At 44.4% G+C, this 26801-nt stretch overlaps 1 protein-coding gene across 1 annotated transcript; it reads right to left on the reverse strand.

Moving 5' to 3' along the window:
* LOC137658603 (uncharacterized) lies at window positions 1-25102 on the reverse strand. The gene is made up of 2 exons (XM_068393524.1): window positions 24966-25102; window positions 1-3308 (listed from the first exon to the last, which is right to left on the reverse strand). The coding sequence occupies exon 2, from the start codon at window positions 2952-2954 to the stop codon at window positions 708-710; it is 2247 nt and encodes a 748-aa protein (XP_068249625.1). The 5' UTR covers window positions 2955-3308; window positions 24966-25102; the 3' UTR covers window positions 1-707.
* Window positions 25103-26801: the final 1699 nt, after the last annotated feature.

A 26801-nucleotide genomic window follows, 5' to 3' on the forward strand; every position in this document is an offset into this window, starting at 1 on the left:
TCACTGGGCTATTTTTCCATACTGGAGCCCTTGGGCTTATAGCATCTTGCTTTCCCAACTAGGGTTGTAGCTTACCTAGTAGTAATAATAATAATAATATTAATTTAATAATAATATAATAACAACATTGAGTTTGTAAGCTGGGGACCTTCTGTATATTAAAGGGCATCACCTCTTTCAAAAAGGAAAAAAAAACATTTCCAGTTACATACAACTCTAGTATGTAGCTACAACACCAAAGTCACCTCCTTTAAAAACTGAAAGTAGGCAGTACGCTTACAAAAGACAGTACTGTGCCGAGGAATGAACTGACCTTACGTTACGGAACTGGTTATGTACGGTATAAGACCTTTTGCCATCACCCTCTGCCAGTCTCCAACTTTCACACCAATTCTCTCTATATCAGGACAAAAAAAAATTCTTGCATAAATAACACTAAAACTTAAATGTACAGTACAGAGTGTACCAGCAAGTCGAGAATAATCAACAAATCTTATGATAAAAGAAAGATGAAGGTAACAAGTGATGTGAATCAATTCGAATACAAGATGATTCTAGCCTTCACCCATAAAATTAATCAAACCAGATAAACTAATTAAACCATGGGAACCATGTAAATTTATAACGTTTAGTTCCTTCAAAGTAAAATGTGTTGTTTATACTTGTAAAAATTTAAAAAGAACTTAAACCCCACCCCAAAACTGATCTCATGGTCGGTCCAACATGCGCGGAGGATCCGATGGGTGTTTAGTGTGAGCGTACATGGGCATCCCTGTGTTCATACTGCCGGGATGCATTGGCATTTGCTGCCAATCCCCTGGGGGCAATAACACTTTCTGTGGGTACTTAGGTTTTCTGGGAGTGGCCCGCATGTCGGCAGGAATGCAAGAGCCATCTGGATACCGGTTTCCTGGATGATGTAAAGGCATGTTAGCAGGCGTATAGTATCGAAAGATCTCGTGGGCCGGAGGGGGGACGTTGTACACAATGTTCTGGGGATGGACGAGACCTTTCTCCTGCGGGATCCACTGTCCACTGGTAGGGGGCCTGATCTTCATCGTGGCTGGTCCAGAGGCTAAGACTCCCTGCGGAACAGGTTGCATATTGCAGGAAGGAATTTGTGGACTGACACAGGGGGCCTGTCCATACCCCTGGTGGTTTTCGCTCACAACCGAAGCTCTCTGGCCAATTGCGGATAATGTCTGGGCAGCCAAGAGCTCCTGCTGTGTTTTCTGGCCCCACTGGTTATTAGCTTTGCCCTTTTCACCAGATGCCGTCACAGCTACATTCTCCTGAGATTCATTACCAGTTAGAAAGTGATCTAAAAGAGCCAAGGCCATCACTGAGTTGCTATTGGCCAAAAGATTGTGGGGTTGGATCTGAACTGCATCTTGGTTTCCTGGATTGACACCTGTGGATGGATTCCTATCGTTGCCTGGGGGGCAATGCTGAACGTTATTGACTCCAACAGGGTGAGACGTACTTTGCTGTTGCATGTTTGTCATTGTAGCCTGCTGACTCCTCATGGGTTGATTTCCTGCGTTAGACTGATTTCCAGAGGCAGACTGACTTCCTGATGCCGTATGATCTCCTGACGGGGGTCTATCTCCTGATGTAGACTGACTTCTTTTTGAAGCCTCATTTTCAACCTTTGTCTCAATTTCTTCTTTACAGGCACTCGCATCTGCAGGCAGGTCAGGTTTAGATTCAGAGCCTACTCCATCTGGGGTACCAGATGGATTGTTAGGCTTTAAATTAGTCAATTCTTTCTTGCTTACTTCATCTTTCCCAGGCGGATTTTTTATGCACTTTTTATTCCTCCGCTTGATAGGCTTGCCATTTTTGCCCACTTTTGAAGGACTTAAAATGTGAACCTCAACTTTATTGATATTCTCCAAGAATTCGTCTTCATGGTCATCACCCATCTTGTCCCTACCTCCCGAGTGCATCGCCTGGTGCTTGTTCAAATGTGTCTTCTGTACGAAGGTCTTGCCGCACTCGGTACATTCGAAATTACGCTCTCCAGTGTGAACGCACATGTGACGCTTGAGACTTCCCTTCCTGGCGAATGTCTTGTCGCAATCCGTACAATTGAACTTCTTTTCGCGGGTATGAACGAGGAGATGGGCTTTTAGGTGTGAATTTTGAACAAATTTTGCACTACAATTATCACACTCGAAGGCTTTCTCTTTTGTGTGAACGAGCATGTGTCTTTTGAGAGTATCCCTTCGAGCAAATTTCATAAAACAATCTTCGCACTCAAAGTTCTTCTCCTGTGTGTGGGTGAGCATGTGGGACTCCAAATGCCCATTCTGGTTGAAACGTTTTGCACAGATAGAACACTCGAACGACTTCTTACGGCTGTGTAACAGATAGTGCCTTTTCAGATTATCTTTGCGAGCGAACTTCATGTTACAACTATCACACTGAAAGTTTTTCTCCTTGGTGTGGGTAAGCATGTGTGTTCTCAGGTGGCCGTTTTGGTTAAACATTCGGCCGCACTCTGAACACTCATAAAACTTCATGCCAGAGTGGACTAGCCTGTGTCTCGTCAGACTTTCCTTCCGACTGAACTTTTTATCGCACTCCTCACAATCAAACAACGGTTCTTTCGTATGCATGGCAGTGTGTTTTTTCAGCAAGATTTTATTCCTAAAGGCCTTTCCACATCTCTTACAAATTAGGCGCTTACTTTTGCTATTGTACATGTCCTGCTCGTCCGGTGCATCGTACATGCCCATGTCATCGTCCTGCACGACATCGCACAGGTTGGCACTGAACGAGCTCATGTCGGCATAATCGTCGTAGGCGCCGTCGATGATGGCGTCGTCCATCAGAGAGGAGGCTATCATGGCCTCCTCTATTACTGAATCGCCCATGGCTAGGAGTTTGTTTCCAGACCCTTTGAACTCTAAGTTACCTCCATAGCAGACGCTACGATGTCTACAATCCATCCATCATAACATATTTGCTATCCTTCTTAGTCAAGGCCAAACCTTTTTCACATACTTAAAGCTACGTATAAATAAGATTACATACAAAAATCACCGCTGACACAAAGCAGTGATGGATAAATTTGTGATTTGACAGTCAAAATATGGTATAAAACATACTACATACTACCAACCAGTTAATACTTATAGGAAGCCTTTCAATTATGAGATCTTTTCTTTCAATGGATCTCCAACAACCATAGATTTCAAAATCTTCTTCACTAACACTGTGACCAGATTTTCAAGAAGACATAAGCGCTCTGGCAGGCTTGCGATAGTGGACAATCGGGTGGGGCGACGTCATGTGATTGGGATCTGTAAATAAAAATACCTGTTAAATACAGTACTTTACATATAAACAGACGTGATAATACAAAACTGAAAATGGCTAGTAATCTTAGAAATTAAAAATTTTAAAGTAGTATCTTGTATTTTTCCTAATCATATATAATCAACTTTTACTAGAAGTCTGACTTCAACGAAGCTGGAACCAGCAGTTAAACTTTCTAAAAAGGTAAGCAATGGTAGACTGTTGGGAGGGAGGAAGATCAAACCTTAATCTAATCTATGACTTACAGGATGGTTGAGGCAGACTGTGTAACTCGAAGGTCTCAAGTTTGCATAGTTACGGTACAAAAAATACAAATTCCTTTAAAATTTGTGATATGTTCCTACACATAACACAAACTATTACGTTTCTACATAAACAAGCCATTGTGTTTCTATGTATAACACAAACCATTGTGTTTTTACACGTAACACAAACCATTGTGTTTCTATGCGTCACACAAACATTGTTTTTCTATGCATAACACAAACCATTATGTTTCTACATATAACACAAACCATTATGTTTCTACACACAACACAAACCACTATGTTTCTACACTTAACATAAACCATTATGTTTCGACACAACACAAACTATTATGTTTTTTTCACCTAACAATCCATCAACCTTCAATAGAAGAATCCTTTTTCGGAGGGAGGTCCCCGATAACTAATCTGGCAGGTGTCTTGACCAAGAAATGTCAATGTCCTTTAGTCCTTTAAGGAGCAAAAGTCACGACTTCCTGTCAACCTCCTAACTACCTGAGTATGAAGATGTTGCAGGTACTAAGTTCCTACAAGAGAACTGGTTTTAAAGGTTTAAAGACCATTCATCAATGGCAGGGGCAAGGGACAGTGACATTGCCCTGAGACTGAACATATACAGTGTATACATATGATAAGCACCCAAAAACCCTCTCCACACAAGCTAGGACCAAGGAGGGCCAGGCAATGGCTTCTGATGAATCAGCGAATAGACCTATAAGTTCCCCCCAAAACCCCCATCCTTAGCTCACAAGGATGGTGAGGTTGGAGTGACCAAAGAAACTAACAAGTTTGAGCAGGACTCGAACCCCAGCCTGGCGTTCACCAGTCAGGGGCATTATTACATAAGGTGGTCACTGAAGAATCAATATACTATAGGATATTTAGAATATGAAGTCTAGGGATAGGGGAGATGCTGTACATAAATACTACTCAAATTGTATTGAAATATGACAAATTCGGAGATAATTTGTATTTTTCCTATCTATACGAACATTAGCTATTTATTAGGGGATATACTTTTGGCGAAGCTGAAATGACGAGCCATTAAAATTTAGCGACGGTTAACTACCCACACCGCTGGTTAGCAGGGGTAAGGGGGGTAGCTTGCTACCACTCCCATTCACACACCTGTGATTTAGTCACTTTGCTTGGAGGTAGGACTTCAAGGGGGATAGGGATGGTGGGCAAGTTTGTATAAATAGCTAAGGTTTGTATAGTTAGGAAAAATACAAATTATCTACGAATTTGTCATTTGTTCCGTAACTGGAATACAAACCATGCTATTTATTAGGGGTGACACGCCCACTAGGAAGGGTGGACGTCCCTGCCAATCTGGCTTTTGGCTTTGTCCGGGGGCTCCTTATCTGAGTATGTTAGTACTCAAAAATAACGAGTCCCTGCCCTCGCTAAACCTTCCTACGCAAGGTCCGCGTCCTACGCAAGCTGTGTTGAGACGTGCAGAAGTGTGACTGTCTAGGTAAAGTTATTCCGAATCTATGTAAGAAAAACCTGATGTAACCAAGACTTCCCAATACCACCTCGCCAGGGTATGGGGACGCAACAGTATTAGCTTAATACTAGGTACACAAGGGAGCATGGTTTACCTGCAGTGGTTTGAGGTCAGCTTATGCAGAGAACCCAGGATGCTGCTTTCCCAACGAGAGGGTAGGATGAAGAAAAGAATAAGAGCCAGTCAAATCTTTTCATTCACGCAGACTATAACCGGGTAACAGTGCCCTCAACCTTCTGCTACTTGTCCAATATGGAGCTTGAGGTATACAACCAGCTGTTGTACAGCCACCACCGGACCAATAGAGATCGTATCGAGTTCCTGTGGGTCACGTCTTGCAGGAGAAAGGTTGTGAAAGTCACCTGGAGCATTCACATCCTTTCTTGTAAAACCTGCGTCACAGAGTAATCTGCTAAGAAGGACCAGGGGCATAGTTATGCACCCGACACTGTGAGTCGTCATCTCGAGATGATGTTTCGGTGATCCTCCTCTAGTCTCTCCCAGTGCTGATGACAAGAGAAGGGACTCGGGTGGGCTGTTGCCGTTTTCTTTAGGTAAAGTCTCATACCTTACCCTGGGTACAGTAACGGATGATCAGGATCGTCCATTACCAAATGGAGACTTGTGTAGGATCCGTCATCTCTCGACACTGTGTCTGGCGACATACTCAGGGACGAAACTGAACATTGTCTTTCGCCCTTCTCAATAATGAGCGATGTCGAAAGAGAGACCATGAAGTTCCTCGACTCGTATGGTTGCTGTCCGAGTGTGTAGGAACATTGTATTCTTAAATCAGGAGAAAATTTGTTGTCTGGTGAAGTGGAACATAAGGAGGTCTCTTTAAGGATAGGAGAATTTGAACCATTTTCCGAGAGGAAGGTCTCAATTCCGACTGGGGAAAGGCAAGTTGTAAGTCTGTATGAGGTAGGAAAAGCCTATTGATGAGAGGGTGTCCCTTTCTTTCAGTTTGAAGGTGCAGGATCAAGGTTGAGTGATCGTCTTTACCTGTCGAAACTGAATAGGGGGTCTTTTACTCTTGTATATACTCGAGGATTCCACTATTGCTGGAATCGAGGTATCGAGTGGAGAGAGACACTTTCACATGACACCAACCACACAAGACGTTATACTGCCTGGTAGACTGATGCTGAGGAATTCCTCAGATATCTAGACAACCTTTTTGCGAAAGAGGTATTGGGTAGTCTCCTGGCGTACAATCATAGCAAAGCTATAGCTTGTGGCAAGTGTCGAAGTGGGTTGTCTGTGATGTGGAAAGGGTTCTCTTGGAGACTATCAGGAGCTGCAAAAGGTTTGGAAATCGTTCTGCATAATGTCATAGCGGAGCTAGGAGAGTCCTTGAGAGGTTGACCGATGTTCTAGCCTTCTTGAGTGTCCTTCTCCAGATAAAACGGACGAGACGTAAACTTCATTGTTGTACCCACCATTGTTGCCAGAGTCTTGGGGTCTAGGGGTGGGGAGCAACAGCAGCCTGAGATTCAGGAGCGTTGCGAACAGATCCCTAGTTGAAGGACCTCGTAAAGTCGGGACTTTGTCGGCTACAAGGTGATCCAAAGACCATTCGGTATACCTTATCTGAGATGCTGTGCACAGATTTTTGGCGAGCAAGTTCTTCTAGTCTGGAATGAAGCGGGCAGATAGTGGTACCGAACGGGCTTTGGCCCATCTTAGTGTTTATACTGTTAGATGGGAAGAGGCTACAAGCAAGTTCCTTCTTGCTTGTCGATGGGAGTCTCTATGTGTTGTGTGGTGTGTCGTCCATCACATCACTGAGTGGTCTGTTAGGAACCGACGAGGCTGCTGAAGGACCGGAAAGTTGGTCTTCATCTCTTAAGAGATTCAAGTGAAGGTACTTTCGGACACTGTCCAGAGGGCTGAGGTCGTGTGGTGCAGCACTATGGTCCCTCCTCTCTTCTTTTGATGTGTTCTAAACACAGCCTCAAGACCGAGGGGTGGGGAAGGATGAGAAGGTTATGCCGCTCTGTAGATTCTCGACTGACACCCCTCCCTTAAGGTTTGTCCAAACTTCTGGTCCCATGGGGGTCAGAATGTTTGGGGGATCAAGGGTCTGATTCCAGTCCAAATCAAGTCCCTTTGGAATGGGAGTTGTTCTCGTTTCGACAAGGTTTTGTGGATATTGGTGTCTAGAATCATTCCCAGATACACCAGTCTTCTGGGAGGGAAGTAGGGAAGACTTCCGCAGGTTTACTCTGATCACTGGATCTTGGTAAAAAGACTTCAAAAGTTCTGGTGTTAATGCAAGGTTGCCACTGAGTCTGAAAAGGTCAGTCAGTCGTCCCGAAACAGAGGAGACAGAAGCCGATCCTGTGAGACCAGGATGGGTGTAGTGGAAAGACCGAAGCACAGTGCCTTGAACTGGTGTTTCTTGTTTGTCTAGACTGAATCTTCCAACCTTCCTAGATGGATGGTTTGGACCTGGGAGTAAGTGTCCTTTAGGTCCACAGTGCAAATGAAGACGAGGTCTTAACCCTTGTTCAAATTCCAACATGGAGTGGACATCGACCCAAAGGGACAGCTCCTTGCGGATCCTTTTGCATGGAATATTGTCGACGCTGGAGTCTTGACTCATGTCGTAAAGGATCAGGTGTGATACCCAGTGTAAGAATACTTCTCTGAGAGTGAATGTCTTTAACTAACAGAAGGAGGGCAACGCTTAGCCTTGCCATGCGCCCTCATGGGATTGATGCTATTCCTTAGAATAGAATCAATCTGGCAAATGTTAATCAACCGTTGGGTATCGTGGTTACTGTGCAGTTGGAGAGTGCTCGCAAGTAGTTCCCTGTCGACAAGGCGTTGATGAAGGTTGTCGAGCGTTTGCCAATCACTTTAGTGTGATGGCGAACGGCCAGTAGCGAGAAGTATGTTGTATACCTTCTGCTCTAGGAAACTACAAGAAGAGGTTGACTAGTAAGTGCGAGTCACGAACTGCTGGCAAAAGAGCACTAGTAGGTTGGCAGGTCAGCTGGCAGGACAACCAGAAACTGGGATGAGCCCATTGGAAGGGCAAACATCCATGATGGGGACCGTAAAGGTCCACAGAAGAGTTCAGGACTGAAGTCCAAGGACTAATAGCGGCGTAAGGTTGTGTTGGTAGATCGATAGGTCAGCTGGCAGGACGATCAGGAACTGCGATGTGCCCTTTGGAAGGGCGAGCATCCACCAATGGGGACTGTAAAAAGGTTCCCGTTAGAGTCCAGGACCGAAGTAAAGAATGTGTTGGTAGATTGGCAGGTCAGCTGATAGGACAATCAGGAACTGGGATGTGCCCTTTGGAAGGGCGAACATCCACTGATGGCAACCGTGAAAGGTCCATAGAAGAGTCCAGGACCAAAGTCCACGATCTAAGTTGCAGCGCAAGGTTGTGCTGGTAGATCGACTGGTAGGATGATCAGGAACTGATGAGCAGCGTGATCCTCCGAAGAGGTGTCTCTATGAGTGGCCTCTCTCGCGAACGAGAGGGGTGAACACTTCGTAGAGAATAGTCTGACTCGGCTTGATCTGAGACTTCTCCCTGTTGATGACCAGGCCTAGATCTTGAGCCATCATAAACGTCTTCCGTAAATCCTCCAGACATTTCTCCTTCGATCGTGACTGAACCAGCCAATCGTCCAGATAAAAGGATATCCTTATCCCCTCTTGATGCAGCCAGCCTGACACATTCGCCATTATTCTGGTGAAGACTTGAGGCACCGTGCCGAGACCGAAACAAAGCGCTCTGAATTGGAAGCACTTGCTCTGCATTACAAATCTCAGGTACTTCCTTGAAGTCGGATGGATGGGGACGTGAAAATACGCGTCCTGCAGATCGAGGGAAACCATCCAGTCTCCTGGACGTACTGATGCCAGCACAGACTGAGTCGTCTCCATGGAGAACTTCGTCTTCTCCACGAAGACGTTCAGAGCTGACATCCAGGACGGGTCTCCATCCGCCCGAGTTCTTGGGCACTAGAAACAGGTGATTGTAAAAGCCTGGGGAGGATAGATCCCGAACCGGTTCTATCGCTCCCTTGTCCAGCATTTGGTCGACTAGGTCTAGGAGGGCCTTCTGTATCCCCGGATCTGTGTACTGAGCTACTAAGGCCGGCGGAGTATCTGCGAAAGGAGGTTTCTTCAGAAAGGGGATCTTGTATCCTTCCTTGAGGACTGAGAGGGACCAGGTGTCCACCCCTCTTCTCTTCCAAGACTGCCAAAAACCTGACAGTCTTCGCCTACTGTCTGGAGGAGATGAACTTCATTTTCTGGAGCAAGCTCTGAACGAACCTCGGTTCGATCTTGGTCCTGAACTTGCCTTCTTCCTCTGAAATTTGGTCTTGAAGTAGCCCTGCCTCGAAAGGGCTGCTGGAATTTCTTTTCCTCCTGTTTCGAAGAAGAAGGAGTGCCTGCCAAGGGCTTACGAGCCGAACGAGATAACAGGTCTTGGGTGGCTTTTTGGGCCAGCAAAAGCGTAATGTCTCTCACCAGGGTCTCGGGAAAAAGATGTTGAGACAGGGGGCGTAAAGAAGCTCAGACTTCTGTGCAATGGTAACATACCTTGAAGTAAAAGAGCAAAGCAGGGCCCTCTTCTTTAGGATTCCAGCTGAGAACAGCGAAGCCAACTCATTCGCCCATCTCTGAGGGCCTTGTCCATACAGGACATAATACTGGTTAGGTCTCGAGATCCTTCCATCTGGTCAGTCTTCCTTGCCAGAGTCCCTAGCGACCAGTCTAGAAAACTAAAAACCTCAAAGGCTCTAAAAATTCCTTTGACGAGATGATCCAGCTCCGACATTGACCACATGACCTTGGATGAGTTGAGAGCATGCCTTCTAGCTGAGTCCACTATGCCAGAGAAGTCACCCTTGGAGGAGGAAGGCACTCCCAGACCCAAAGGTTCCCCAGTCTCATACCACATACCACCCTTTGAAGCAAGACGAGCAGGTGGAAACGAGAAGGAAGTCTTAACTGCTTGTCTCCGTTCCTTCATCCAGTCATCAATCTTCGCCAAGAGCCTTCTTTTCAGAAATCGACAGCTTCATCTTGATGAAGACCAACTGTTTCTTGGCCTTCTTTCTGCTAAATTGGGATTGAGGAGATTGCGGAGCAGCAGGTTGGAATTCCTCTCCATAAAGTTCAAGAAGGGAGCGAGAGAGAACTTTGTAATCTCCGGCAGCGTCAGCAGGTTTATCATCGTCATCAGAGACCTCCTCGAGGTCCTGATCCACATCTGCAACATCCTTCGAACGAGAAGAAGGCTCCTTAGAATCAGACAACGGCAAATCAAAAGAATCGTCCTGCAAAAGAGGGCTGCAAGAAGCTTGAACACGAGAAAAGCTTGCGTCCTGGTGCCGAGTGTAGGTGTCGTCCTGGCGCCGGGAAGAGGTATCGTCCTGGCGGCGGGAAGAGGTATCGTCCTGGCGGCGGGAAGAGGTATCGTCCTGGCGCCGAGCGCTAGAAGAGTCCTTGGAACAAGAGGCAGTATCGTCCTGAGGAAGCAGGCTGGTATCGTCCTGGCGCCGGGAAGAGGTATCGTCCTGGCGCCGAGCACTAGAAGAGTCCTTGGAACAAGAGGCAGTATCATCCTGAGGAAGCACGCTGGTATCGTCCTGGCGCCGAGAGCGAGAGGCAGAGTCGTCCTGGCGTCGAGAACGAGAAGCGGTATCGTCCTGGCGTCATGAACGAGAGGCAGTATCGTCCTGGGGTCGTGAACGAGACGCAGACGCGGCATCGTCCTGGCATCGTGAACGAGAAGCGGTATCGTCCTGGCGTCGTGAACGAGAGGCGGTATCGTCCTGGCAACGAGAGGAGGTATCGTCCTGGCGATGAGAGGAAGTATCGTCCTGGCGCCGAGAGAGAGAGGAGGTATCGTCCTGGCGCCGAGCAGTAGAGGAAGCAGAACGGTGTCGTGTCTTCGACGAAGAGAGTAACGTTTCCTTAGGAGAAGAACTCCGTTCCCTCTTAGAAGTTGACTTCTTAATAGGCAAAGAGTCGTCTTTACGTCTATCTGACTGGGCGTGAGGGCGGCTAATCGCTCGCACCAACGTAAAAAGTTGTTTCTGCATGACAGACATAAAGGATTTAGCAACTTCTGCTGGGTCTTGCGGTCACGAAGGAGAGGGCTGACGAATAACACTCGTAGAAGGGGAAGGATCTTCGGCTGTTATATCCTGACTTGCGGGCTTAGACTTCGTCCTTTTCATAGGCACGGAGTCGAAATCGTCCTCCGACGGACAAGGTTCGTAGCTACTTGAACCGGGAGAGAAAGAACGAGACAGTTCGTCGCAGTACCACCTCCTCTTCGTAGGTCTTGAAGCTTCAAACTTCCATTTACGTCTGGAAGAGGGATTCGGAGAAGAAATCATCACATCCGACACGTCTTTTCCGTGACGGTCAAGAGCAGCCTGGGAATCGACAACAGGACTGTCTGAGTCGACGGCTGACCGAGGGTACGTACCTCTCACCCCCTTTCGGTTGTCGACGTACCTTCTCCCTTGGTCCTGGGAGCTTGGTAGAGATCTAGACCTAGGGTAATGACAGGTTCGGTCAGTCACCACCTCCACTGCACTTTCACAAGCACTAAAATCACTTTCACTTTTCTTACCTTTAAAGGGTGCAAGTTGTTCTTTAATGGCCTTCAACTCGGCAGCCATCCTAGCGTACCGAGTGTCATCCGCAGATACGGATCCTGTAGAAGGGGCAGGAGTTACTAACTCAAGGGAAGGATCAACTTCCAAAGAGGAATTAATTATAGGCTCAAAGGATTAATCTACACTAAGTTCGTCTTCTTTCCCAACAGACTTAGATTTACAGGTAGACCTAGAAGCTCTCCTAACTCTATCGAGCTCTAGTTTACGCACATAGCGCTTCATAGTCAACCAATCTTTTTCATCCAAAACCTTACATTCCCCGCACCTATTATTAAGGGCACATTCAAAACCCCTACAATTCAAACACACGGTGTCAGGGTCTACCGCCATTTTCGGTAACCTCACCTTACATTCCTCATTCGCACAGACACGGAATTGAATTTTATCACTCATAATGAAAATAGCAAAAAAGCAAAGAAATAACAAACACGATTGCCAAATCCCCAAATCAGTGTACTTCACCAAATAGCAGACTGGTACAGCGAAACAGGGAAAGCGAAGAAAAACTCTTAATGACAGACCAACGTATTGTCGATCCGACCGGCAGAGATGAACTGAAGAACAGAAAACGGGAATGATTCCTTGTACCACCCTGTAAAGGTTGTTATCCACCTAACTGCATTACCACCACAAGGCGGTTGCCGCGTTTTGAAAAATTCTGCTGAAAGTCAGAGACATTAGCTATATATATATGGCTGCCAGGTAAGTTCTATTCATAAAATTAATTATTTAACAGAAATTCCCTAGGGAGGAACTCCGAAGAGGAACCCCGAGGGAACAACATCAAAATAACTAATGTGTCCTTCCTTCCCCAGTCGACATCCACGGGAGAAGGGGGGAGCGGAGTAACTGTAATAAAAACAGAATTACATTTATTTAAATCAGCTAAGAATATTCACTAATAGTGAGAATCACTGATCCTCTGAAGGGAAGTGTTCCCCACGGAGAAAAGCTGAAAGTTAAAATACAATTATAATTTCACTAAAAATAATTGAGACAAACAATCAGAAGAGCAACCTAACCCGCGCACGGGAAAGGAGCTTCGCCCAATAGTACACTGTTGTTGTAAAAGTGAACGACCTCGAGAAGAGAAAGACCGTAGTCAATCTCTGAGAGGCCACATTCCCTTCGCTCAGAAATCCATGTTTCCCGTAGAAAACTGGAAAAGGCGAAGACAATAGTTAAATGAAGAGGGTCCAGGCAATGACGATTCCCCTGCGGCGGCCGAGTTAACGGTTAGCCTATATGCCGAAGAGAAGACCGATGGACCAGAGAGGGAGAGGTCGTTCCCCACGAAGTGGAACTGTGCTGGCCTTGCTAATCTACGCAAGTGTCGTTGTTGTATATGTATCACACACACAGCACAAACACTGAAAAGGAAACTTATCACATTTCTATACATACATATATATATATACAGTACATATAAATATGTTATTTTCATTAGTAAAATAAATTTTTGAATATACTTACCCGATAATCATGTAGCTGTCAACTCCGTTGCCCGACAGAATTCTACGGGAGGGATACGCCAGCTATCACTATACTAGAAGGGGGTGTACTCACCAGCGCCACCTGTGGCCAGGTACTGCAGTACTTCTTGTTGACACCACCTCAATATTTCCTCGGTCCACTGGTTCTCTATGGGGAGGAAGGGTGGGTCAATTAAATCATGATTATCGGGTAAGTATATTCAAAAATTTATTTTACTAATGAAAATAACATTTTTCAATATTAAACTTACCCGATAATCATGTAGCTGATTCACACCCAGGGGGGTGGGTGAAAACCAGTGTACATGACTAAAGGATAGCTAAGTATCCCGTATTTCATATAATCAGTTATTCAGAATAACAATGAAATAATAAGTACCTGGTAAGGAAGTCGACTTGAACCGTTACTCTGCCTTTAATAAGTTCGTCTTCCTTACTGAGCGCAGCGTTCCTCTTAGGAGGCTGAATCAACTCTAAGGTGCTAAAGTATACAGGGCTGCAACCCATACTAAAGGACCTCTACACAACCTCTAACCCAGGCGCTTCTCAAGAATGAATTGACCACCCGCCAAATCAACAAAGGATGCAGAAGGCTTCTTAGCCTACCGTAACAACCCAAAAAACAACAATAAAAGCATTCAAGAGAAAGGTTAAAAAAAGGTTATGGGATTAAGGGAATGTAGTGGCTGAGCCCTCACCTACTACTGCACTCGCTGCTACGAATGGTCCCAGGGTGTAGCAGTTCTCGTAAAGAGACTGGACATCTTTAAGATAAAATGATGCAAACACTGACTTGCTCCTCCAATAAGTTGCATCCATAATGCTCTGCAGAGAACGGTTCTTATTAAAGGCCATCGAAGTGGCTACGGCTCTCACTTCGTGGGTCCTTACCTTCAGCAAAGCAAGGTCTTCATCCTTCATGTGAGAATGGGCTTCTCTAATCAGAAGCCTTATATAATACGAAACTCCGTTTTTGGACATGGGCATCGAAGGTTTCTTGATTGCACACCATAAGGCTTCTGACTGTCCTCGTATAGGTTTTGACCTATTAAGATAATATTTCAGAGCTCTGACAGGGCAAAGAACTCTTTCTAGCTCGTTACCCACCATGTTGGAAAGGCTAGGAATTTCAAACGATCTAGGCCAAGGACGTGAAGGACGTTCATTCTTAGCTAAAAATCCGAGCTGTAAAGAACATGTTGCAGATTCGGATGTGAACCCAATGTTCTTGCTGAAGGCGTGAACCTCACTAACTCTCTTAGCTGTTGCAAGGCAGACGAGGAAAAGAGTCTTGAGGGTAAGGTCCTTGAAGGAAGCTGACTGGAGAGGTTCGAACCTAGGAGACATAAGGAACCTTAAGACTACGTCTAGATTCCAGCCTGGAGTGGATAAACGACGTTCTTTAGAAGTCTCGAAAGATTTAAGGATGTCTTGAAGGTCCTTGTTGGAAGAAAGGTCCAAACCTCTGTGGCGGAGAACTGAAGCCAACATACTTCTGTACCCTTTAATCGTAGGAGCCGAAAGGGATCTCTCATTCCTTAGATGTAATAGGAAGTCAGCTATTTGGGTTACAGAGGTATTGGTAGAGGAAACTGCATTGGCTCTACACCAGCTTCGGAAGACTTCCCACTTGGATTGGTAGACTCTACGAGTGGATACCCTCCTTGCTCTGGCAATCGCTCTGGCTGCCTCCTTCGAAAAGCCTCTAGCTCTAGCGAATCTTTCGACAGTCTGAAGGCAGTCAGACGAAGAGCGTGGAGGTTTGGGTGTACCTTCTTTACGTGAGGTTGACGTAGAAGGTCCACTCTTAGAGGGAGAGTCCTGGGAACGTCGACCAGCCATTGTAGTACCTCTGTGAACCATTCTCTTGCAGGCCAAAGGGGAGCAACCAGCGTCAGCCGTGTCCCTTCGTGCGAGACGAACTTCTGAATGACTCTGTTGATGATCTTGAACGGTGGGAATGCGTAAAGGTCGAGATGGGACCAATTCAGCAGAAAAGCATCCACATGAACTGCTGCTGGGTCTGGAACTGGGGAACAGTACAACGGAAGCCTCTTGGTCATGGAGGTGGCAAACAGATCTATCGTAGGTTGACCCCACAAGGTCCAAAGTCTGTTGCACACGCTCTTGTGAAGGGTCCATTCCGTGGGGATGACTTGATCTTTTCTGCTTAGGCGATCTGCTGAGACGTTCATGTTGCCCTGAATGAACCTCGTTACTAGAGTGAGGTTTAGACTTCTTGACCAAATGAGGAGGTCCCTTGCTATCTCGTACAGGTTCCTCGAATGGGTCCCTCCCTGCTTGGAGATGTAAGCCAAGGCTGTGGTGTTGTCGGAGTTCACCTCCACCACCTTGCCTAGCAGGAGGGACTTGAAGTTCATAAGGGCCATATGAACTGCCAGCAGCTCCTTGCAGTTGATGTGGAGCGTTTCCTGTTCCCTGTTCCATGTTCCCGAGCATTCCTGTCCGTTCAAGGTCGAGCCCCAGCCCGAGTCTGATGCATCCGAGAAGAGATGAAGATTGGGGGTCTGAATCGCTAACGATAGGCCCTCCTTGAGAAGGAGGTTGGTCTTCCACCACAAAAGAGTGGTCTTCATCTCTTTGGTGACAGGAATAGAGACTGCTTCGAGCGCCAAATCCTTGTCCCAATGAGCTGCTAGATGGAATTGGAGAGGGCGGAGGTGGAGTCTCCCTAACTCGACGAACAGGGCTAACGATGACAGGGTCCCTGTTAGACTCATCCACTGTCTCACCGAGCAACTGTTCCTCTTCAGCATGCTCAGGATGCATTCTAGGGCTTGGCTTATCCTTGGGGCCGATGGAAAAGCCCGAAAATCCTGACTCCGAATCTCCATTCCCAGGTAAACTATGGATTGGGAGGGAATGAGCTGGGACTTTTCTAAGTTGACTAATAGACCCAGTTCCTTGATCAAGTCCAAAGTCCAGTTGAGACTCTCCAGACAGCGACGACTCGTGGAGGCTCTCAACAGCCAGTCGTCTAAATAAAGGGAGGCTCTGATGTCCGATAAGTGGAGGAATTTTGCAATATTCCTCATCAGATGCGTAAACAGCATAGGAGCTGTGCTTAGGCCAAAACACAGGGCTTGGAATTGGTACACAACCTTTCCAAAAACGAATCTCAGGAAAGGTTGGGAGTCTGGATGAATAGGAACGTGAAAGTAAGCGTCTTTCAGATCCAACGAGACCATCCAGTCCTCCTGCCTGACCGCTGCTAGGACCGACTTCGTCGTCTCCATAGTGAACGTCTGCTTGGTGACATAAGCATTGAGCGCGCTGACGTCCAGCACCGGTCTCCAACCTCCTGTCTTCTTGGCCACCAGAAAGAGACGGTTGTAGAAGCCCGGGGATTGATGGTCCCGGACTATAACCACTGCCTTCTTCTGTAACAGGAGCGACACCTCCTGGTGCAACGCTAGCCTCTTGTCCTTTTCCTTGTAGTTGGGAGAGAGGTTGATGGGAGAAGTGGTCAGAGGGGGTTTGCGGCAGAATGGTATCCTGTAACCCTCCCTTAGACACCTGACAGACTGGGCGTCTGCACCTCTCCTTTCCCAAGCTTGCCAGAAGGTCTTGAGTCTGGCTCCTACTGCTGTCTGGAGAGGAGGAGAGTCAGTGTTTGCCTTTTGAAGTCTTGGGACCTTTCCTAGACCTGCTCCTGGAAGAGTCTGGACGGGAGCTTCCTCGGCTGGGGGCTCTGCCACGAAAGGGCGGAATAAACCTTGTAGCAGGAGTATCAGCCACTGGGGTGCGGTAAGTCCTGGGAACTGAGGGAGCAACCTTAGCCTTACGAGCTGAAGAGGCCACAAGATCATGAGTGTCCTTCTGAATCAGGGCCGCAGACAAATCCTTGATAAGCTCTTCGGGGAACAAGAACTTAGAAAGCGGAGCAAAAAGGAGTTGAGACCTTTGACAAGGTGTGATGCTGAAAGAAAGAAAAGTGCAAAGTTGCTCCCTTTTCTTAAGAACTCCTGAAACAAACATTGAAGCAAGCTCGCCGGACCCATCCCGAATTGCTTTATCCATGCAGGACATTAAAAGCATGGCTGAGTCCTTGTCCGCAGGGGAGGTCTTCTTGCTCAGGGCCCCCAGGCACCAGTCGAGAAAATTGAAAATCTCAAAGGCACGAAATACACCCTTTAAGAAGTGGTCTAAGTCGGAAAAGGTCCAGCACACCTTAGAGCGCCTCATCGCTGATCTACGAGGAGAGTCGACCAAACTTGAGAAATCAGCCTGGGCAGAGGCAGGGACTCCCAAGCCTGGTTCCTCTCCTGTGGCATACCAAACGCCCGCCTTAGAAGTGAGCTTAGTAGGTGGGAACATAAAGGAAGTCTTCCCTAGTTGCTATTTGGACTGCAACCAATCCCCTAATATTCTTAAAGCTCTCTTAGAGGATCTAGCAAAGACGAGCTTAGTATAGGCTGACTTAACCGGTTGCATGCCCAGCGAAAACTCAGATGGAGGAGAGCGGGGGGTAGCAGAAACAAAATGGTCCGGGTATACCTCTCTGAAAAGAGCCAGGACCTTACGAAAGTCAATGGGTAGAGGAGAAGACTTGGGTTCCTCCACGTCCGAAGAGGGATCTAGGTGCGCAGCTTCCTCCTCAGAAACCTCATCACCAGAGTGTAGCGAAGTGAGAGGTAAAGTAACAGCGGTATGCTGAACAGCAGAATCTGAACAAGCGGGTGCATAAACACTTGTGGTTTCATCCTCAAGTCTCTGTTGCTGAGTTAAAACCTGAGGTTCAGGCTGCAAAGGCTGGTCAAGAAGAGTGGAGGAAGGTAGGCGCATGGGTTGAGGTGGCTGACTCCTAGCATGAGCTTCCTGTCTCAAGAGTTGCGCTTGCTGCAAGGGTTGCGGATGCGCAGTAGCAGGTTCCTGAGGAACGAGTTGAGGTTCCTGAGGTGTGAGCTGCGAGAGTTGAGGTAGCGGCTGCGCAGAACGCAGTTCCTGTCTCGCGAGTTGAGGTTCCTGAGGTGCTAGCCTTAAGAGTTGAGGCTCTCGCCTTGAGGAGAGTTGAGGTCGCTGCAGCGAGAGCTGAGGTGGCTGCCTCATGGATGGAAGAGGTTGTCGTACCTCAAGAGGTTGTTGCCTCGATGGTCTAACCGCAAGAGGAAGAGGAGGAAGTAAAGCATAAGACTCCTGCTCCCATTGTTGAGGTTGCCTTAAGGAAGGCTGAGGTTGCTGCACACCGCTGGTAACTGGCAACTCAGAACGCGGTAAGGTAGCCTGAGGAACCTCAACTTCGTACGCCTGGCAGACTGGACTGCGGTGAGGCGGAGCGCTCGCAGGAGGAGGTGCAACCTTCTCAGCCTGAAACTCACGCATTAAGACCGCAAGCTGCGACTGCATGGACTGCAGCAAAGTCATCTTGGGATCAGCAGACGCTAAGGTCTGCTGAGGCAAAGCCTTAACAGAAGATGAGGTCTGTTGAGGTATCGCCTTACCTCTCTTGGCAGGTGTACAGTCACCTGATGACAGCGGAGAGTCAGAGCTAATCCAATGACTGCATCCGGGTTGTTGAACTCTTGAGGTCTGGACTTTACGTTTAAGAGGTCTTGAGACCTGAGTCCAGCGTTTCCTCCCCGATATTTCTTCTGCAGACGAGTAAAAGACGGGCTCAATCGTCTGCGGGTGGGAGTGACGGTCTCTGTAAGACACGCCCGCAACCACCGAGGATACTTCTGTGCGCCGATCAAGGCCTGCCGAACCCTTTTGCCCTTCGACATTGCTTCTCCCCTGGGCTTGGGAGCTTGCAAGAGGTCCCGGACTGGGAGGACGACTGGCACGCACAGAAGTACCCTCACGCACAACACTGACACTGACACTAGCACTCGGCACCGCACTGACACTAGCACTTGGCACAGCACTGGCACTATCACCTCCCACTGCACTTTTGACCTTAAGTTCTTTGACGTCTGCCAAAAGAGACTTATGGTCACTAACCACCGATTCCACTTTGTCACCTAAAGCCTGAATGGCACGCAAAACAACTGACATATCAGGCTGAGCACAAATAGTAGGTTCGGGGGTAGCCACTACAGGGGGAGGAAAAGGTTGAGGATCATGAGGTGAGGAAAAAAGCGAAGAGCGAGAAGAACTCCTCCTAACTCTCTCTCTCTCTAACTTGGTTGAATATTTAAGGAATCGAACAAATTCAAGTTCCGAAAGTCCGGCGCATTCCTCACATCGATCTTCCAACTGACAGGGTCTTTCCCTACAGTCAGAACAAGCGGTGTGAGGATCAACCGAGGCCTTCGGAATACGCCTTTTACAAGACCTACATCGTCTATGGGGAGGGGCTTGTGAAAGGTCAGATCTCTTGAATCAAAGAGCAAGTCAAGGGGGATTCCAAATCAAGCAAAAGATCGTTAACCATTAATCAAAACCAAATAAAAGCTATCTAAGCTAATTAGAAAAGTTTCCAGTATAGCGAAAGCTGAAATCTTAGAGAAATACTTCACCAAAAACCGTGAACAATACTCCAAAATCATAAGCGTATCCAAGAACGTCTTGCCGGAAGCACGACAGAGGAAATATTGAGGTGGTGTCAACAAGAAGTACTGCAGTACCTGGCCACAGGTGGCGCTGGTGAGTACACCCCCTTCTAGTATAGTGATAGCTGGCGTATCCCTCCCGTAGAATTCTGTCGGGCAACGGAGTTGACAGCTACATGATTATCGGGTAAGTTTAATATTGAAAAATATATGTATACATATATATATATATATATATATATATATATATATATATATATATATATATATATATATATATATATATATATATATATATATATATATTAAGAATGTTTTCATATATATACATGTATAAGAAAAAGTGAGTTAAAAGAGTCCAGAATAGACGAGGAGGGAGAGAGGAAACAACCGCTCTCCAACCAAGCCAAAAGTAAAGTGACTAAATCACAGGTGTGTGAACAAGAGTGGTAGCAAGCTACCCCCCCCCCCCTACCCCCAACTAACTAGCGGTGTGGGTAGTTAACCCTCGCTAAATTTTAATGGCTCGTCATGTCAGCTCCGCCATAAGTATAACCCCTAATAAATAGCATGCTTTGTATTCCAGTTACGGAACAAACTAAATTAATTGGTAGCACATCCTATCTGCCTGTAGCTTCTGGTCCGGCAACACATTGGTGCGACTGCTGCTCCCCAAGTGAGAAGAAAAAAGTGTCATTCTTATCTTCCATTCTTAGACGTACAGTACATAACGACCACCATCTCAGACAAGATACTTCTGGTCCTGTACGGGAGTGAGGCTTGCTACAAAACCTGTTAAATAGTTACCAGCTCCAAGGGTAGAAGTATCCAGGGATTTATGGATACATTCCTGATGGACTTGGGCAGTGAAGGTTGTCTGGCGCTTTCAGACACCTCCCTTCAGCACTTGCTTCATTGAGAGAATCTTCTTGAAAGCTAGGATAGAGTCGAGGCCACTGACTTCGTGAGCTCACGCTCTGGATGGTTCGATTGTAGAATCTCCATGTGTAAATGTTTGATGGTCTCGTAAAACCAGAAGGAAACTTTTCTTGTATATCTGTTTCTCAACCCCTCTAGTACTGAGCAGTAGCCTCTGGTGCTTTCATCTGTAACCCCTCACAAAATAAAACCAGGTCATCACTATCGCTGGTCGCAACCTGGAGATGGAGAAGAGTTCGAACAAGGAGTCATGAACAGCAGGGGCCTTGATCTTTGCCGCAAACTCTAGAATAAACATAAAGGAGACCTCCTTCCATCTTTCAGAATGCTCCGTTGCATACGAGATGACACGCGACTCGCTCCCCCTCTTCGTCAAGGCTAAGGCAAGCAGGAAGACAAGTCTTGAATGTTAGGTCTGAATCAGATACTCTCCTTAGGGGATTCACATGGCAGATGCTTAAGAGAACTAAGAACTTTGAGATGTCCCTCTCTAGGAATGAAAGTTCTCTAATTGGGAAATACTGCTTGAAACTCCTCATGAGTATGGACAACTCCCCCAATTCGTATCTCATCTCTACGTACCAGCTAAGTAATGTCTTTAGCTAATCATAATTCTATAATCTCCCACAGCTCACTTTCTGGATATTTTCAAGGTGCCTAGATTTTGCTACAAAAAATTAAGTTTCCCAATCATTTCCAAAATTTAGTTGTGTGTACTCTATGCCAGATAATCTTACCAAATTCAAATTCAGTAGTTTATAAACCATATTCTAGATTTCTAAAAAGAAAAAAAACCATGGAGTGTCCCTTCAAATAAAATTACTGCATACAAAACATACGGACAATCATGTTTTCAACATGTTGGAATGTACAAGGGTAGGCAAAACACCGTGCATACAGCACGATTAACCAGTGATACAAAAGGTAGAACTTTAAAAAAGGCTCATGCCGAAGGCTAGAAATTTCTCCTCGGCATCGACAAAAATTAAAGGAGCTTATCAACTTCTTCCACTGGTCGTCAAAGTATAGACACAAAAAATCCTTCAAAGGAGACTAAATCCCAGAAATGCAAAGTAAACAGGGCTGAGGGTGGTAGCAAGAATTGAGAGAGAAATTCCTGAAACTACGAATGCATTCACTACATTACGTTAGGTAGCTTACAACTAGTCAAAATGCACTCACTACATTAGGTTAGGTAGCTTGCAACTAGTCAAAATGCACTCACTACATTAGGTTAGGTAGCTTTTGATTAGAAATTGAATACTCCTACAGCCTGATCAGCAGACGCTTCCCTATTTTGGATGATAGTACATCAATCTCTTTGATCTCCCATCTTGAGGTAAGCGAAGAACTAAATAACTTTCAACTGCATCCTATAGGAGGTTACGATGTATTGTTTAAAAAGACAATTTTGAGGATAGCTTAAGAGTAGATCCAAGGGGGACGAAAGCATGCAGCTGAAAACTATCCTAATGAATTGACGTTAAATTCAGCCAAGAATGTTGACATACTCGATTATCATCACATTTTGGGGAATTTGATTTTTTTTTTCACTAATTACATTTAACAAACTTTAGTCTATGATTTCTTTGATTAGAATACCACTTACTGTTTACCTACTTCCACAATTAACAACAAACGCAGGCCTAGCCTGCAGGTTGACATAAGCATAAACAGCTGGAAAAATATATGGTACATATATGTAGCATGAAATTCAAGTATCATATCTATACTTACAACTTATATAATTTAAATCAATTCTCCCAAATGGTCTTTGCTTCACTCACAGTTAAACATTCTCGGCTGGATGGTGCTAATCTGGTGGTTTCGATTATATTCTATACTTTCAATGAGTAACAGGAGGTAGTGAACGGAAAGTGTCAAATATAATCAATTACTGTACAAAAATTTACTAAATTACAATAAATGGAGCATTTGCATATCAGCTGCCAGTTCCTCCTGCATGTATTAAAAATGGGCACCAACTAACCTAAATTTCCCACCCCCAACCTAACCTACAAGCTGTGTCCTTACCTACTTACCTAACGGAGAGGCTAACATCCCCTTGCAACCCAGTTACACAGTCAGTCGTCATCAAACATACAGGTTGCCGCTATCATACATACAACCCAAATAAATTATCTAAATACATCGAACGACCCACTGGGGAAATTTCTTCGTGTGATGCTAGTCACAGCTGAACTCAAAAGGGGCAGGAGTTGAGGGGGGGGGGGGGGGAGAATGGCTACTGTAAAACAATTTCTGAAAAAATTACCTTAAATATTTGTAAGATTTTAATTGGTCCATGATGCATCCTAAAGATTACGTCATTAAAAAAAATCTTGCACTAGTGATCACGAACAACGCACATGCAACAAAATACCATTAGCCTCCGAAAAGTAAACAATAGACTTAGGACATTAGAAGTGACATTAACATTTTAGTAGAATGATACGTAAGTTATTATGCTCCCGCATTAATTTGTCAAACAGATAAAAACATCAAAATTACCAGCACTCGTCCATTCCTTATAATGACTTTGTTAGCCTAGAAAGTAAAATTCGAAGCACTGTATTATATAGTTTACCAATAAAACAAATAATGGAGCCTTTGTACATCAGCGGCCAGTTCCTCCTGCGTGCATAAAAAATGGATACCAACTAACCTAAACTTACAGGCCGCGTCCTTACCTACTTACCTAACAGAAGGGCTAACAGCCCCCTGTGATCCCCCGTACACTGCCGTATTCTTAGTCAACAGCCATTATACATATAGGTGGCCACTATCTTACACACACCCCCAATAAATTATCTAAATACATCGAACGGCCCTCTGGGAAGACTACTTCTTGTAATGTTAGTCAAGGCTGAACCAAAAATGAGGTGAGGGGAGGGAGGAATAGCTACTGCAAAACAACTTCTGAGAATTTTAACAAGATTTGTAAGATTTGAATTGGTCCATGATGCATCCCAAAGATTACGTCATACAAAAATAGAACTAGCACTAGCGACCACGAACAACGCGCGTGCAATAAAATACAATTAGCCTCCGTAAAGTAAACAACAGACAATGGAAGTAGATTGATACCCAAGTTATTAGGCTCATGCACTAATTTGTCACACATAAAAACACCAAAATTACCAGCACTCGTCCATTCCTTGAAATGACTTTGATTGCCTAGATGATAAAAATTGAAGCACTGCATTAGTTTACCAATAAATTAAATAATGGAGCCTTTGTATATCAGCAGCCAGTTCCTCGTGTGTGTATAAAAAATGGGCACCAACTAACCTAAACTTCCCCCCTAACCTGATCTACAAGCCGTGAACTTATCTACTTACCTAACAGGAGGGCTAACGCCCCCTTGATCCCCATTACACTGCCGTATTCTTAGTCAGTTGTCATTATACATACAGGTGACCACTATCATACATACACCTCCAAATAACCTGTACTAACATAAAACGTCAGGAAAAAAAGGGGTTTGTTCAATTGCCGAGAAATCTGGCAAACCGCATCAAATAATAAGCCACAGAAAAGGAAAATGGGACAGAAGACAGCGTTTGGTAAAAGTTTTACTCTAATCTTGAACTGTATAGTGACGTACATACGGCTACTCCTAAAGCGGCAAAAATAACCACTTGAACGTATTCACACAATTAATTAAGCTAACCTAGATCTTAGAATAAAATTAAATAATTCCGGTTCCAACTATTGATAAACCTATGGGAAATCAGAATAAACCTACTATATAAAACCCAAGCCTAACCTAGGAACAGGCTGCCTTCAGTCTGCAGCCAGCACATATCCCAGGTTAGTTTTAACTTACAGTAGGTTACTGTAGTCCTGAGTTACTACTTGAAATAGAGAAAACCTACCAAGACCGGCCGTCCCCCTCTAACGGTACTCGAACGTTATTTAGCCTGATCACTGACCTTATGCCCTACTTAACGGGTAAAGACTCGACTGCATAATGCTACGCTATATTTCGACGTTAAAAGACACTATAAAGACCGCAATCTCTTATTCCTTCTCAAAATACGATTCCATATATAAATATATATGAACTAATGACATTTTTTAAGGAAATATTACTCAATTATGGAGTTATTTTGTGAAATAACTGGCGAAGCAACATAGCCCCTTAGTGTCAAGCGATCGGAACGAGCCACATATTACCTCTTCTCACTTGGAAACTGCAAGATATATTGGATATACTACACCATATATATCACCCTACACCTTTCCCATATACTTGCCTTAGTTCAAAGTAAAGTAAAATTGCCTATAATGCAATTTCAAGTATTAATTCTCGTAACTTTTATGGTTTTGCACAAAGTAACAAGGCTTGATTTCGCTAGGTCTTGGAAGAAGCCGAAGATGAGAGATGAGAAACTTTATTTATGTTTGTGAACAATTATGTAACGGCTTCTTTTAGTATTACTAGTTTACCAATAGATGGCAGGATACATGTTCTATTGAATGTACTGTATAAAGAATAATCAAATACTTTTTTATCACTAAATTTTATAATATTCAGCATATTACTACCATAGAATATGCATAGATAAAATAGATGGAAGTTTTTAAAGCATTTTAACGGTTTCTGCTAGTATTACTAACTTACCACTAGATGGCAGGCCATAAGTTCTACTGAATGTAATATTCAAAGAGTACTTAGATACTTTATTTATTACTAAATGTCATAAGAATCGGTATATTATTCGTGTAGAACATCTATATATATAACAAATGGCACAAAACCTACACTTACAGATTGTCTTTTTCGCCAATTAAATGGGGGAGGACTCGTGTGTCTTTATTGAAGCAGACTTACCTCTCTTAATTTGCATGAAAAACAAAGAATTTCTTCTTCTTCCTCTGAAGTTGTGTATAGGAATTGCCCAAGTGAGAACTGCCCCAAAATACATTTGAAAATACCTCTCATTATAACAAAAACTAAGTATCTAGTCATCTACTTGAACTATTCATTTCTCTAATTTATGGAAAATACTCGGTTGTTTTTGATGCATCGTTAATATAACTTCATCGGTAAAACCCATATTTAGAAGTTTCAGGTCAAGTTTGTATCCTGACTGAAAAACCCTGGATTAATATTTTTGGAAAACAATGATATTCATTATGTATGCTATGGATGTCCGTTCCCAGCTTTCATCTTACTCTTAAAAATAGCTATTGTATCGGGATATAGGATAGTCTAAACTTATTTGTTTCAAGTATTACTTCCCTTGGCCTTTGTTTACCCTTTGCCTTTGCCTCAAGATTCATTCACAATAGTGTACAAACCTATTCATATTAGCCATAAAAAATAAATTAATAACCCTGATTTATACTTCTCGCCTAATGTATCCATTCTCTCACTCATTTCCTCAGTTTTACATACAAATGATCATGAGAATTAATTATTTTCTCTTTAAAAATACCGTAGCTAACTGGGACTCGAAACTATTTCCTCATCTTCTCATTCCTTTGGATTGAGTTTTTAAATACAAAAGATTATGCAATGAAGCTCTCATGAAGAACTAAACGTTTTTATTCTAAAAAAGAAGTTTGACCTTGTGGCAGCGTCGGCTCCTGTATATGGAGAGAGAGAGAGAGAGAGAGAGAGAGAGAGAGAGAGAGAGAGAGAGAGAGAGAGAGAGAGAGAGAGAGAGAGAGAGAAAATTATTATTATTATTATTATTATTATTATTATTATTATTATTATTATTATTATTATTATTGCTGTCGTAAAAGCAGGTTGCTGTAAGTCCAAGGGGTTCAGCTTCAGCAGGGAAAAATATCCCGGCGAGGAAAAGAAATGAATACATTTCACAAGAAGTAATGAACAATCTAAATAAAATATTTTAAGAACAGTAACAACAATAAAATGAGATCTTTCCTATTTAAACTATAAAAAGATATATATGTATATATATATATATATATATATATATATATATATATATATATATATATATATACACACAAGTATATAAATGCACACTTATACACACACACACACACACACACATATATATATATATATATATATATGAAGACGAATAGGTCTGTTGATCTTTATCATTTTGACT

Source organism: Palaemon carinicauda, chromosome 19, assembly GCF_036898095.1.
Source record: "Palaemon carinicauda isolate YSFRI2023 chromosome 19, ASM3689809v2, whole genome shotgun sequence".
Taxonomy (NCBI): Eukaryota; Metazoa; Arthropoda; class Malacostraca; order Decapoda; family Palaemonidae; genus Palaemon; species Palaemon carinicauda.